The 16,054-nt window shown below is 40.4% G+C and overlaps 1 protein-coding gene across 1 annotated transcript in view; it reads left to right on the top strand.

Moving 5' to 3' along the window:
* necab2 (N-terminal EF-hand calcium binding protein 2) overlaps window positions 1–16,054 on the top strand; it is a 154,804-nt gene that overhangs the window by 71,559 nt on the left and 67,191 nt on the right. The window contains exons 6-7 of the mRNA XM_085358600.1: window positions 361–497; window positions 911–1,035. Coding sequence (XP_085214726.1) covers window positions 361–497; window positions 911–1,035 — 262 coding nt within the window. The remainder of the gene's footprint in view (window positions 1–360; window positions 498–910; window positions 1,036–16,054) is intronic.

Raw genomic sequence — 16,054 nt, 5'->3', positions numbered from 1 at the left:
TAGACGTCTCAAGTCGTTCATTATCCAATAATCCATTACCAGCTGTCAAGTTCTCCAAATACAGTGCACTAGTCTGTTTTTACTTGTTATTTTTGCCTCCCTATCTGCTGTCTGTCCACTGCGAGAAGCAAATCAACCATTAAATGAATGCAAGGAAGAAGCAAAATAAGATTTGAGCTGAAAAGTCTCTTCAGGATAGTAACGGACAGGAAGGCTGCAGTGCTGCGCTGTGATGTGTGAAGGACATGATGAAAGGGGAAGAAAACATTGACTTCACAGACATTTTGATGTTACATCTTTTGACAGAACAACTCAAATTATATATGACACACGCTGTCAATCCTTTTTTTTTCTCTCCAGGTGTATGAGAGGGGAACCAACGTGGAGCAATTTGTTACCCGTTTCCTGCTGAAGGAGTCAGCCAATCAGATCCAGTCTCTCCTGAGCTCTGTGGAGAGTGCCGTGGATGCCATTGATGAGCAGCACAGCCAATCAGGGTGAGCCAATGAGGGGATCGCTGGCTGTTATGTGTGAAATTGGGAATGTGCACATGTGTGTTTGTTCGTGACTGTGCACATGTGTCACGGTATTATGTGTAAAACTCAGATTGTCAGCGGCTGTAATGGGAACCAGGCAGTGTTTCAAGCACAAATCGTCTTTGGTTAAAACATCTGTCACTCTTGCACGCACACACAGAAACCAATTTTCATCTCCTTCATCACATTTTCATCACCTTCTATCTCACCTTCATTCCTCTTTTGTATCACTCGTGCGTAAGCCAATTCTCCAAATCCAAGGCATTTTATTGTTTTTTTGTCTTCTATTCTCCGTTCCTCCTCCTCACTTTTTTATCTAATTCTCTTTTCCCCCTTCCCTCCTCTCCATCCTTCTCCATCTCTCTATTTTTCAGTCATCTACCTGCCAAAGTGAGTCCACGGATGTCAGGGAAGCACTACGAAAACACTGTCCCTGACTATCCCCCTAATAACAGAGTCAGCACCAGGGAGGCTGTCAGGACCATCAATACTGCTTCAGGTGACAACTGCAAACACACACACACACTAAAGCACACGCTGAAGATTGCATGATTGGAGGCCATCCTTCATGTAATTAGCTTCACATCCCATCCTTTTAGCAAGGTTACAGCGTTCTGACTGAGCAGAAATCAAACTCTAACTGTTACTCATCAATTTTACTGCACACACACTTATCCTTATGTAATTTATGCTCCATTGTAAAACACCTAAATCAGCCACCTGCACAGGTCTGATGCAGCTTCCCCGTAGCGGAAAGGGCAGCGCAGAGAAATTCTCATGGAAATGAGGGAACGGGTTTTTGAGGAGTCAAGAGCTGAACTAAAAGCAGGGGAGGAAGACGGCGAATAAAGAAAGCGATGGCTAAGGAACAAAAGAGAGAACATGGGGAGTTTATTTTTTTTTCAGCATATCCCACAAGGTGTTAAAATTTAAGGATAAGAGTGTGTTAGTCCACTCAGCACTTGACTGTCTGGTGATTTTCTATATGAGGATGTGCAAGAGCACTAAAAGTTCCTTTTTTCTCTCTCTTTTACTCTGTTGGTCTTTCTCTCTGTGTCATCCTTCACCAGCTGGTAGTTAGCGCAACACTGTACCCTTACTTTGACACTTTGTACTCTTCAAACAAATTGCTTTTCCAAAAAGTGACACCTCACATTTTTTTCAATATGATTTTTGTACTTTAGTCTAATTACTTTGGAATTTATTCGTTGAGACATGTACTTAAAAGTCAGGCATTTTCTTTAGTGAATGGACCCTGAAATACAATTGACTCTTGGACTGCTAACAAAACTTTATGTAATGTCTGAACACTGAACTCTTGTGGTTCATTGACGTTATTCTGGCGTATTATGCCAGAGATCCAGCTGAAAGGAAGCTGGATCTCTGGCATAATACGCCCCGATGATTTTGCATAATCCTCCGAAATCAACAACAGTGGAAGTGGTGCCACTTTCTGTTGTCCAACCTTTGCCTTAAATCTAAAAGCAAAACATCTACCTTGAAACAAATGTGTGAAATGTCTGCCTTGCCAGTGAAGTGATGTGAATTTTAGAGATCTACTGCTTCACTATCAGGTCTAGAGAGCCTGTTATTCACTTAAACAGGCGGGCCATGCCTGCAGCAGACTCTGTGTTCATGTTGCTGTCACTGAGTGAGCCACTGACACCTCCTGCAAACTTGCATAAAGTCATTCACATAAAGTGAGGTTCTGATGGTCTTTATCACCACTGGGTATTGTTAAATGTCCTTCCTTCTGCTGGGCACTGCCCTGGTCATTCTGAGCACATACAGCTCCTGTTAACAGTGCCATAAACCACAGAAATCTCCCAGCATCCCAATCCAGTTATGATGCTGATATGTGCAGAAGCACTCCTTTAGACAGGGACTTCCTAAATTCCGGGACTAATTTATCCTTTTTCAGGTATTACGCTTGAATGTTTAATAGTGATTTATTATTCCTTTGCACATCCTCACCATCCCTTTTGTCGAGTTGTCCTCCATCACTTCATTGATATCTTTTTTGATTTTCTTTTCAAACCTTTTTAACCATTTCTTGCCAGTGCGGTAGTTGCCCAGAGTTGTTTTGTTGTCAGAGCAGCTTCGTTCATTCGTTCACTCCCAGACTTTTCATTTGTGATTCTCAGTGACCTAAATTTTCAGAATTCATGATGGAAATTATTACAGTGTCCCAAACTGCCCGTGCAAGGTTATAATCTAATGACACCAGTCTGTATGTATCTGACCTTAATTATCTGTCACTAGCAATGTGAGCAGCTGCCACAAAAAGTTAGGTTTTGTATCGCCAGGGAAGTGTGCAAATATTAGACTTCTTCACCTCCCTCTGTGTGAAATCGCGGTGAACCTTTAATGCAAGTGCACACTTGAGAGGTTGCAGCTGTTTCTATTTCGGTATATTGCAGTTTATGCCAGATGGTTTCCAAGCTGAGCTTCACATGTTACAGAGCCAAATGTGCAGAGGTTAAATGTCCCTTGTCTTATGATTGGTCGTTCCAGCACCATCGCTGCATTGTCACAATCAAAGCTCTTCTGACTTCCTCCATAAAGCGAGAAACAGACTATCATCCTACACGTGTTCCTTACCCCCCACGCTTTGGCAGAATGCAACAACAGAGTGTTCTCATTGTCAGGCTTCATCTTTTCTGATGGAAAAGTACTGGCAAAATGACATTGTCTGTTTAGACTCCGTACATGGATGTGCCTCATTTTTCCTCACAAATAGATATGTGATGCCAGCCTCCACATGTTACAAATGACTCGTCCTTTGCCTTGCAGTATATTTCCAAATCATACAAAGTGCCTGCCTAGCTTCTTCATCTTCTACAAATGTGATTTCAGTGCATGGATGGGTGCCATTCATGGTTTCTTTAGTTTCATGTCACTGGAGGACGATGATTTCCTGCATGGCTTGTGAGCAGAGAGGCTCTTTGTCTGATTGTACAAGGTCATCATTTGCCAAGTTCTCTATTCACTCTGATAGTCCTGAAGAACATCCACCACCTTCCATTTGTCTTCTGCTCAATTCTGACAGCTACAACCAAGAGTCATGTCCTCTAGTAGCATCTTTAACAGGTATCCAATACCAGTCCCATTGACTCTAGGCTCCCAATTTGAATTTTGCATTCATCATATACAGTGGGGCAAAAAAGTATTTAGTCAGCCACCGATTGTGCAAGTTCCCCCACCTAAAATGATGACAGAGGTCAGTAATTTGCACCAGAGGTACACTTCAACTGTGAGAGACAGAATGTGAAAAAAAAATCCATGAATCCACATGGTAGGATTTGTAAAGAATTTATTCGTAAATTAGGGTGGAAAATAAGTATTTGGTCACCTCAAACAAGGAAAATCTCTGGCTCTCACAGACCTGTAACGTCTTCTGTGAGAAGCTTTTCTGTCCCCCACTCGTTACCTATATGAATGGCACCTGTTTGAACTCATCATCTGTATAAAAGACACCTGTCCACAGCCTCAAACAGTCAGACTCCAAACTCCGCCATGGCCAAGACCAAAGAGCTTTCGAAGGACACCAGGAAAAGTATTGTAGACCTGCACCAGACTGGGAAGAGTGAATCTACAATAGGCAAGCAGCTTGGTGTGAAAAAATCAACTGTGGGAGCAATCATCAGAAAATGGAAGACATACAAGACCACTGATAATCTCCCTCGATCTGGGGCTCCACGCAAGATCTCATCCCGTGGGGTCAAAATGATCATGAGAACGGTGAGCAAAGATCCCAGAACCACACGGGGGGACCTGGTGAATGACCTGCAGAGAGCTGGGACCAAAGTAACAAAGGTCACCATCAGTAACACACTACAACGGCAGGGAATCAAATCCCGCAGTGCCAGACGTGTTCCGCTGCTGAAGCCAGTGCATGTCCAGGCCCGTCTGAAGTTTGCCAGAGAGCACATGGATGATACAGCAGAGGATTGGGAGAATGTCATGTGGTCAGATGAAACCAAAGTAGAACTTTTTGGTATAAACTCAACTCGTCGTGTTTGGAGGAAGAAGAATACTGAGTTGCATCCCAAGAACACCATACCTACTGTGAAGCATGGGGGTGGAAACATCATGCTATGGGGCTGTTTTTCTGCCAAGGGGACAGGACGACTGATCCGTGTTAAGGACAGAATGAATGGGGCCATGTATCGTGAGATTTTGAGCCAAAACCTCCTTCCATCAGTGAGAACTTTGAAGATGAAACGAGGCTGGGTCTTCCAACATGACAATGATCCAAAACACACCGCCCGGGCAACAAAGGAGTGGCTCCGTAAGAAGCATTTGAAAGTCCTGGAGTGGCCTAGCCAGTCTCCAGACCTCAACCCCATAGAAAATCTGTGGTGGGAGTTGAAAGTCCGTGTTGCTCGGCGACAGCCCCAAAACATCACTGCTCTCGAAGATCTGCATGGAGGAATGGGCCAAAATACCAGCTACTGTGTGTGCAAACCTGGTAAAGACCTATAGTAAACGTTTGACCTCTGTTATTGCCAACAAAGGTTATGTTACAAAGTATTGAGTTGTATTTTTGTTATTGACCAAATACTTATTTTCCACCCTGATTTACGAATAAATTCTTTACAAATCCTACCATGTGGATTCATGGATTATTTTTTTCACATTCTGTCTCTCACAGTTGAAGTGTACCTCTGGTGCAAATTACTGACCTCTGTCATCATTTTAGGTGGGGGAACTTGCACAATCGGTGGCTGACTAAATACTTTTTTGCCCCACTGTAACTGCCTCAGTGCACCAACACTGGATGAGTGAGATTCACTAGCTTTGACACATGCGCATTTCCAATGAGAACCTTCTTTCTAAATCTACTTTGGAGTATCTGAACTGCAGAATCGTAATCATTGTCTGTTTGAGTGAGCCCTGCCGCTATTTTTCGGGTAATTTTCTTGATACTGCAAAGGGAATTACTGCTATCTCACAGTGGCTCCAAAACAAGAAGAGACCCTACGCTTGAAACGAGACATTTTCTCTAGTCAATGTAAACCAGAAATACACATATTTCACAGGCTTAACTAGTTTCTTGTGTTTAGAAAGTAATATCTTTACATTGCTAGATAACTTATAAGAGCATTATGGGTAGTGAAGTCCTTGTAATCTAACGTAAGGCAATTATTAGTGCACTAATTCACAAATAAACTGTACATTGTCTTTCATTTACTTTTTTCACAGCTCTTTTAATTGGATTATTAACCTGTTAATGATTCTTGTGAAAGAAAATACAGATTATATAAACATATATATTTGATTAAAGTAGTCATAACAGTGTCATCACAAATATTCACAGGGAAGAGTGAAAAAACTGATAAGTGGAGGCTCAGGTGAGAGGAAACCCTCAAAGGAGGGAGACAACCATATTATACACGAGCTCAAGCTGACTCAAAGGCGGGGATCTGACAGATGACAAGATAAAAGTCAGTAATCTCTGTTTTAATGTACAGAGCAGGAATGCGGCCCATGAAGCAAACATGGCAGCAAGTGACAGGCGAAAGAAAGACATGAAATCCAAACAATGCCTAATACTATCAAAAAAACTGTCAGGAGGGCATGCACAAGAAATACCCCAAAGCAAAATAAAACTCTAGAATATGAAAGATTAAAGACAGTTTGGTAAATATGAAAAGCCACAGGGGAGGTGTATGTGAAGATGAAAGGATATTTCAGAAAAGGCAGGAGCATTAACAAAGAGTACGTGAAGCTGAAAAGGGTACAAGATGACCTGGGTTTACAAAATAAAAAATAATTCAGTGTATGGGTTATTTGATATATTTAGAAATTATCAGTGTTAGTCGAAGTTCAACACTGTTACCTCAAGGTCTTTATGTCATTTTAATGACATACAGTAAAATTACAGTACCCTCTACAGTTGTTTACAGATGTTCGTCATCTTTAAGAAGCTGTTGCAGTGAGAGTGTTGTCTCAGCTCAAATGTTTTGTTGATTTATTGACTTGAAAATTTGAATTAGTTTCTAATATCTTCAATTTGGTTAAATCTGACAGACAATTGTGAAGATGTCAAAGCCATTACTGATTTATTTTGTTATCAGTGTAAGAGAGAATGATCTGCTGGGGTTTAACTAAATGTTGCGTGGCGATCACATAATATTAGTCTGTGACGGGGGACTCTGCTGTTAGGAGTAGCTTGACTTGTCTCCTTAACTGGTCACACAGTATGAAAAATGTTCACTGTCACAGCATGTGGCTGATGTCATAAACAGTGCTCCAGTTTTGTGTGGCATGGCCCATTTTGGCTCAGACTTGAACATAAAACAAAAATTAAGCCTATATGAGTTTGTTGCCATGACAGGTTTTTGAGATTTAGTACCCCCTCTGCTGCAGTTAGGTGAGAAGAGTGCTGCTAATGGCTACCTTGGTGTCAGTAAATCTGTGTGTTTCAATGGGATGCCACAGACATACATACAGATATGGAGAGCTGCAGTCAGACTATGAGACAGAGCGCTGATTTGTGTTGACACAGCTTTGTCATTCTGCCAAAGTTTGTTTACCTTGTGGCTCAAGAAATTCTTCCTCATGCATGATACACACAGTGTTACAGCTACTTTTTGCATTAGTCAGGGTAACGTGTTGGTACTCCCGACCCACAGAAATGTTAATAGACGTGTTGCACTGTAGCAGTGGATATCAACTACTGTTGTTGTTTGGAGTCTCAGATTGTACAGTAGGTAATGTTAAAGCATCGTTGATAGTGATATTTTTTTTTCCTGCTCATACTTCATGGTATACATTTTAAACTGATGCCCTTTTCATCATATTGTAGCATTAAATAAAAAACGTGATACCATTTTCAACATTTTCAAGCTCTAAGCTAGTTGAAAGCTAGTTGTTAGTGTATTAGATGTGTTATTATGTGGATGCCCAAGGACTGTAAATGTAACTTTACTAGTAGCTAAATCATCTGCAATATATCTATTTTTCTTTGTGTGAGAAAAAGTGTGTCTGTTAAGCTAAAAGGTTCAACTAAAATGAAATGTGAAATCGCCTGGAGGTTTTTTCTCCTTTGCTCAGGAGTTTCTTAAATATCCCTGCAATCACGCCATCGCTGTTAAGCTTCAAGCTGGTAAACTGTTGATTAAGATTCTGTGCAGGACAAAAAGGGGTTATTTTTATTGAGTTGTATAAATTCTTCTTAAGAACTCACTCTTGAATATTTGGTCATTAACCCTGATGCAAGTGCAGATATTTTTGTACACACTATGGGGAAGAGATGACACAGATCATTGACAGTGACATATTCAGTGTGCTGCTGGATGCTGGATAATAAAGCAGCATCTGGTGGATGTTGCATATGATGTGTATGTATAATACAGTGATTCAGTCAAGGAAAACAAACTTTATCCAAAAAATCGAAAACTTACAAAACAAGCTGTAAATTAAAAAGATTGCAGCCACTTTAACACTAAATGGAAGGTAAGCACAGGCACTTACTACTCATTAATGTGACTCTGTACCTTTGTGTAAAAGAGAAAACTTACTAATGTCATTAGTAACAACTTGTGATTAAAAACCGTCTTTGGTAAATCGGTGGAGCATCTTAGTTCATGAAGAGAGTCTGCACCAAAAGCAAAAATCTGCTGAATTTCATCTCAGCTTTGTTTCTTTTTTGCTTGCTCACAGTGAACGTTTAAAGCCCATCAAAGTGCATATTATATATTTTTTCTTTTTCTTTTTTTGCTCATTTGATAGAAGAAAAAAAACATTTAGTAATCTCTGAAGAGTTTTATCCAAAAAGTTTTTGTCTTTAAGGATTAGCTTTTGTATCATTCTTTGTACACGATACACTTCTTCAGTGAGGATACAGTCCACTTTACTGGCACTGTTTAGTGTTATTATTCTTAGTTATGTAAACTGCATTCAACACAACTTTTTTTTTGCATCTATCTGCAAAAAAAAGTGTAATTATTGTTGCTTCAGCTTTTCTGTTTCTCTTGTTTTTACCAAGGTAACCAAGTGCATAAAAAGTAGTTGGATAGTTTTACACGGATGACAGTAAAAAGAAATTTAAAAAAAAGTTTTTCAGTTCAAGTTCTTCATAGAAGAAAAATCAATTTGAGACTTTCACAAAGGTGACAGCACGAACTGTCTGTTTTTCAGTTCTTCCACTTTGTGAATCCAAGCAGCTGTCATCTGTCGGAGTGTGTCCTGGGATATGTTGGGAACAGAAAAGGCCACTGAACAGCATGATGCAGTCACAGGCCTGGAAATATTTGTGCTGAAAATTTAACAGAAAAATGAAGTTTTCTGTGCTAGATCATACTGACTTGGTACAAACTGGTCACGTTCTGGGCATCATCTGCGGAGCTCTTGCTCTGAACTAAAACCTCATTTGTGAACGTCTGTTATAGCACTGCTGGGTCGCCTTGCTTCAGGCCAAAACAGCACCTAGCAAACAGTCAGACACATGGTGGGCGACGAGCTCAACGTCAAACTAAATGATAGCTCATTTTCTTGGTGGTGTAAAAAGGCACATTAAACTTGTGCTCATGTTCAACTATGAGCATCATCAGTTTGTATTTCAGCAGCTCCATTAACAGCTATTCAATAGCAGAATGGCTGGTTACAAGTGTTTGTTACACAGTCCTATATTTTCAGGAGCCTAAATGTCACTTCATGGGTTTCCATGGGACTGTGCGTTTCCACCTCCTGATGCTTGGTCAGACATCGCCTGAAGGGTCTGGCAGTAAAGGTCGTACCTGCATCTGTCTTCAGATGTTGTTTTGGGTCTTTCTGCCCACTTTTTACTTTTATCTTCTTTAGGTGAAGTACATCCACAATGGAGTTGAAAGCAGGAGACTGATTTGGTTGTTTCAGAATATTCCACTTCCTGACCTTGAAAAAGTCCCTGTTCATTTTCACAGTATGTTTTGGCTTAGTTTCCACCTATAGTCTGAGGCACTTTTCACTCAGTTTTGCATGCGTGGCTGAATTTGAGCTATTTCCATCTTCTGTCACATCATCAATAATCACTGACACAGCACCACTGCATGCCGTGCATAACAGTGCCCCCAGTGTTCACAGGTGAAGTTGTATGGATCAGATTGTGACCTTTCTCCAAACTCTGTCTCTGTGTAATTTTGTTGCAGGTTAGTTTTATCTGTCCAAACGACACTGTTTGCCTTTTTTGAGATATTTTTATGGCATTCTCTAATCTTTTGCTTTTCTCTTTTTTTTGTAGTGAAATGTGTTGAACCCTTCTGTATTTTTCTGAAAGTCTGTTCTTACTTTATCTCTGATGGATTTGTTTGTCACTGGTCAGGCTAAAAACTGAGTGTTTCACCCAAATTGAAAGTGCTTTGATCAAATGTTGTCATGCAAGTGACTATGGCTACGTCCACACGTGCACAGGTATTTTTGAAAACGCTGCTTTTTCTGCCTTTCATCCACATGTAAACGCCATTTTGGGTTACTGAAGGGTTACTTAGATTTTTAAAAACTCCTGCCAGGGTGGAGATTTTCAAAAACTCAGTGTTCGCTTTTACGTGTGGATGAGGAAAACGGACATTTAGTCATGCAACGTCAAAGGTGTGAGTCTTTTTTGACGTCACACTGTGCACCACGTTGTTTATATGAGATAAATTTCTACAATGGTGGATATAGACAAAATACTGTTGCTATTAATCTTACTATCTGCAGTTTTTACATGCTTACATATACACGCGCAGTTATTTTCCCTCCATTTAGAAAGACAGAGGCATCAGAGTGAACTTCGGACGTGGCTTCTACATTCAGCACAGACGCTTTCACAACTCAAATCCCGACGCCAACATCATCGTCGGTTTTGAAAAAAAATTTTTTCTAAAATTAAATTTATGTATGCCGTATTCATTTTGTCCATTGCTAAGTTATGAGTCTACACCAGCCATATATTTTACAGCGCTGTGACTTATAATTATGAATCACTCAGACTAATTTAAAATTTTCAGTTTCTTTCCTTATTGAATAAACTCTGGCCAAGAGAGCTAATGAGACAAATCCAAAATGTTGCCTTTAATTATTAACATTTGAAATGATGAAGGCACTTGAAAAGCAATACAAACTTGACTTGCCTTCAAGAAAAACACAAAACGTTTTCAGATGTACAGTCGAATGGGAGGCAGGCCCCTCTGTTATGAAACCAGCTCCCAGTTTGGATTTGGGAGACAGACACCCTCTCTGCTTTAAATTAGGCTTAAAACTTGCCTTAGCTCTGAGTCAAGTGACCTTGAATCCTTCCTTAGTTACACTGGAATAGCTAGCTTTGGGAGTTTTTCTTCTTCATTCATTTTTTTTTCACTCGCTATGTGTTTAAACACCACTCTGCATTTAGTCATTAGTTATTATTAATCTCTGGCTCTCTTCAATAGCGTGTCTCTTCCTCCCATCGTCCCTATTTAGTTATGGCAGATACCTCTCCGCGAGCTTGGTTCTGCTGGGGTTTCTTCCTGTTAAAAGGGAGTTTTTCCTTTCCACTGTCACCAGAGTTCTTGCTCATCATCTGATTGCGGGAGCTCTCTATTATTGTAGGGTCTTTACCCTGCAGTGTAAAGCTCCTTGAGGCGACTGTTGTTGTGATTTGTTGCTATATAAATAAAAATGAATTGACTTGAATCGAGGTCTACACATAAAGTGTATAATTATTAGAGATGGACCGATCCGATATTACGTATCGGTATCGGTCCGATACTGACCTAAATTACTGGATCGGATATCGGAGAAAAATAAAAAATGTAATCCGATCCATTAAATATCACGAAAGCACCTCACAAAACTTGCAACACGCTGTAACTCGCCTCAGAACGTTAGCACGTCGGAGCAGTATGCATCACGTGATAGAGCGGCTGTGGCATGCGGGACCTGTCGGTGGTTTGGAGCTTCGCTAGCAACCCGGCATTTCATCTCCGACAAAGTTATCCCCGAGAGAAGTAAAGCAAGTGTGTAAGTCCATCTCTGTAAAGCATTCCTGCGTTAAGCTTAACAAGCGACTGCCTCTTCTTGCTGCTACTTCAATCATGAAACTGCTTAACGATCAGCTGATCGGCTTTTCTGTCGCGAGTCCGTCTCTCTTGTTTGTTTTTGGCCCACTTTGCACCAGAAAGAGGAAACCAGCGGCTGAACAACAGCAGCACGTTTAAGCTTGATAAGCTGTTGTTAGAATTTATTTAATATTACTTTCTACTCGAGGATCCTTTTCTACGTAGCTGATGGCTGGTAACTGTGCAGGGGCGGATCTAGCAAAGTTTAGCCAGGGGGGCCGATAGGGCATTAACAGGGAAAAGGGGGCACAAATACATACTTTTCTTTCTTATTCTCATTTAAAATGTCTAGCTTTTAATAAATAATTATCTGACACCCAAAGTTTTAATTTGATGTAAAAGGAATAGAAGTCAATTACTGTATATAGTGACTATTAAGTCTAATATATATACCCTAGTAAGCTATAGTACTTTTTCCTTTGGGAAGGTACCATCTGTGCAGTCTGCAATTTTGTTGAAGAAAGATGTTGAATCTATTTAATATTTCTTGAAAAATAATTGATTTCTGTGCATTTTTTTTCACACTGCATCAAATTAAGGTTGATTACGTCGATTAAGCATCATGAGGTGGAGCGTGAGGGGTGGTTCCCTATTTTTTATTTATTTATTTTTGTTGTTGCTGGGAGTTGGAACCCTATTAGTTAGGTTGCTTAATATTTACGCTAAGTACTCTTTAAAATACCAGAATAGGGAGGATGGTGTAGGTTTAAGTTTATTAGATTGATCAGTATTGCTGAACTATGAAATATTTTTTTTTGCATATACAGTGGGGCAAAAAAGTATTTAGTCAGCCACCGATTGTGCAAGTTCCCCCACTTAAAATGATGACAGAGGTCAGTAATTTGCACCAGAGGTACACTTCAACTGTGAGAGACAGAATGTGAAAAAAAAATCCATGAATCCACATGGTAGGATTTGTAAAGAATTTATTCGTAAATTAGGGTGGAAAATAAGTATTTGGTCACCTCAAACAAGGAAAATCTCTGGCTCTCACAGACCTGTAACGTCTTCTGTAAGACGCTTTTCTGTCCCCCACTCGTTACCTGTATGAATGGCACCTGTTTGAACCCATCATCTGTATAAAAGACACCTGTCCACAGCCTCAAACAGTCAGACTCCAAACTCCGCCATGGCCAAGACCAAAGAGCTTTCGAAGGACACCAGGAAAAGTATTGTAGACCTGCACCAGACTGGGAAGAGTGAATCTATAATAGGCAAGCAGCTTGGTGTGAAAAAATCAACTGTGGGAGCAATCATCAGAAAATGGAAGACATACAAGACCACTGATAATCTCCCTCGATCTGGGGCTCCACGCAAGATCTCATCCCGTGGGGTCAAAATGATCATGAGAACGGTGAGCAAAGATCCCAGAACCACACGGGGGGACCTGGTGAATGACCTGCAGAGAGCTGGGACCAAAGTAACAAAGGTCACCATCAGTAACACACTACAACGGCAGGGAATCAAATCCCGCAGTGCCAGACGTGTTCCGCTGCTGAAGCCAGTGCATGTCCAGGCCCGTCTGAAGTTTGCCAGAGAGCACATGGATGATACAGCAGAGGATTGGGAGAATGTCATGTGGTCAGATGAAACCAAAGTAGAACTTTTTGGTATAAACTCAACTCGTCGTGTTTGGAGGAAGAAGAATACTGAGTTGCATCCCAAGAACACCATACCTACTGTGAAGCATGGGGGTGGAAACATCATGCTATGGGGCTGTTTTTCTGCCAAGGGGACAGGACGACTGATCCGTGTTAAGGACAGAATGAATGGGGCCATGTATCGTGAGATTTTGAGCCAAAACCTCCTTCCATCAGTGAGAACTTTGAAGATGAAACGAGGCTGGGTCTTCCAACATGACAATGATCCAAAACACACCGCCCGGGCAACAAAGGAGTGGCTCCGTAAGAAGCATTTGAAAGTCCTGGAGTGGCCTAGCCAGTCTCCAGACCTCAGCCCCATAGAAAATCTGTGACGGGAGTTGAAAGTCCGTGTTGCTCGGCGACAGCCCCAAAACATCACTGCTCTCGAGAAGATCTGCATGGAGGAATGGGCCAAAATACCAGCTACTGTGTGTGCAAACCTGGTAAAGACCTATAGTAAACGTTTGACCTCTGTTATTGCCAACAAAGGTTATGTTACAAAGTATTGAGTTGTATTTTTGTTATTGACCAAATACTTATTTTCCACCCTGATTTACGAATAAATTCTTTACAAATCCTACCATGTGAATTCATGGATTTTTTTTTCACATTCTGTCTCTCACAGTTGAAGTGTACCTCTGGTGCAAATTACTGACCTCTGTCATCATTTTAAGTGGGGGAACTTGCACAATCGGTGGCTGACTAAATACTTTTTTGCCCCACTGTAGGTATAACAGAAAAGCTTTAGTGTAGTTGTTGTTTTAAACTTAAGTATGAACTTATACAAAATGCAGCAAGATATTTTAAAAAAACAGTTTTGTTGATTAAAAAACACTATATCGGATTCATATCGGTATCGGCAGATATCCAAATTTATGATATCGGTATCAGTATCAGACATAAAAAAGTGGTATCGTGCCATCTCTAATAATTATATTGTAACTCGAATATGTTTTCGGAAACTAAAATTTTGTCAGTGTTCAAGTGCATGTGAACATGCTTGTACATCAGTATACCCTGTCCCCTTTTAATATTTACTTGTTGGATAGATCCTGACTCCTAAACCAAGGCAAAGGTATAAAGTCAACCTTTCATACTCCTTTTCAGTCTTTCATCTACCTCATCACGCCATCGCTTTTCCTATTTTCTCACTTTTCTCCCCCACATCCACCTTTTCTTCTGTGCTGTGGGCTGCAAAGCAGCACTGACAGCTTAGGTCCTTGATGTCAGCAGTGCTTTGTCTTCAGTCAGGACAAGGCGATTGATTAATGACTCCCAACTCCTTTCTCCTCCACCTGTATATGGGTGCCAGAGTGGCCATAATTCCTTCTTCTCCTTCTCCTTCTTCCCTGACATTCAGTGCGTTAAAATCGGCAGCTTGTAAATATAAACAGCCGGTACCATTTGTTAACAGACCTGAAAGTTGTATTGTCGTTACTTCACTGTATTAATGATCTCCCTCTCTCCTGTATCCATACGTAGGGTGTTTATTATCAAGTGTTGGGGGAAAAAAACCTTTGAACAGTAAATAAAATTAGAGAAATTATGTTCTCAGTGGTTTTCCCATAGTCATACTAAAGTTGTTTTGTGGCTCTTTTTATTGCCGTAATAGCACTTCTATAATGACACAATCCCACAGAACTGGTCTGAGAGTCATTGCTAAATGACAGGCAGGCAGGGGAAGCAGAAAGGAAATAAAAAGCAGTGAGTGGGAGATTAGTGGAACAAAAAATAAAGACTGAGAAAAGGAGTAAGACGGAGAGGAGAATGAGGAGCTAAATATATCCTCCAACTTAAAGTTAAGCAGCTCATGCTATGTTGTAGCTGCTGCAGTGCTTCAGTGCATTTTCTGCTCTAAGTGCACCGCCACTTTAGTGAAGAGAGTTAATTGCAAATGAACTGCAGTTTATTGTTCAGTGCTTTTTCAGGCACACTCAGAATCAAGTGTGTCTTTGTGTGTCTGCATCACATACGGCTATTCACTGTAAGAGCGTGTCTTAGCTTGAGGAAAACATAGATTCTGCCCTTGCACAGAGATTTTGCTGCAAGTCTTAAGTGACCCTTCATCATGCCCTGCAGCTCTTACAGGGAGTTTAGATTCCAGCGAGATTTTGCATTTGAGCTTTCCCTATCAGGAAAATCAGTTTTTACGTTTGGATGATGTTTCTGCAGTGTGAACTTTCCCACAACAAAAAAAGGGACCAGTTTAACTTTATAAATCATTTAAGACTCTGTAAAGACAAAATTACTGTAAATTCTCAATAATACTGCAATATTTTTGCTCAACCACACAGAGAGATTAGTGAATGGTGGACGGTGGTTGCAGTATTTCCATGTAGCCAAAGTAGTATAGTTGCGTTTACTGATAATGTAGTTTCAGGTAAGCTACTGTATCTTTTTTCTCTTTGTCTATATAAAAAATGATACCACAATTTTTCATAACTACGTGTGTTTTTGCTAATCTAAATGGACTTGGCTGTTTCATTTTATGCTGGGTTTTTTTTCTATCAGATATGCAGCTGCACTCCCTTTATTTGTGCATATCCAGCTGCTCTAAACATTATGTAACTGTGATTGGTGGATGTTTTGCATTCTGCTATGATAGATGTCTTTAGAAATATGAAACACACTAGCTGGCAATTTATGCCTGTAAAATATAGTGTGAACATGAATTTTCACACTGATTGCATCTGATGCCATAATTTCCTTAGTTTTTTACTGTCACAGTAATTGTAGTAGAAGTATTACGCACTGTTGACTATTATGGTACGATAAGCATTAAATATCGATTGTTCCAAACCACTGGGAAGAT

The sequence above is a fragment of the Diplotaxodon limnothrissa genome, linkage group LG7 (assembly GCF_057381915.1).
Source record: "Diplotaxodon limnothrissa isolate DT_005_m linkage group LG7, D_limnothrissa_male_GT1.1, whole genome shotgun sequence".
In the NCBI taxonomy this organism is placed as follows: Eukaryota; Metazoa; Chordata; class Actinopteri; order Cichliformes; family Cichlidae; genus Diplotaxodon; species Diplotaxodon limnothrissa.
The sequence above is the reverse complement of the archived record's forward strand: the minus strand, read 5'-3'. Positions and strand labels throughout refer to the sequence as shown.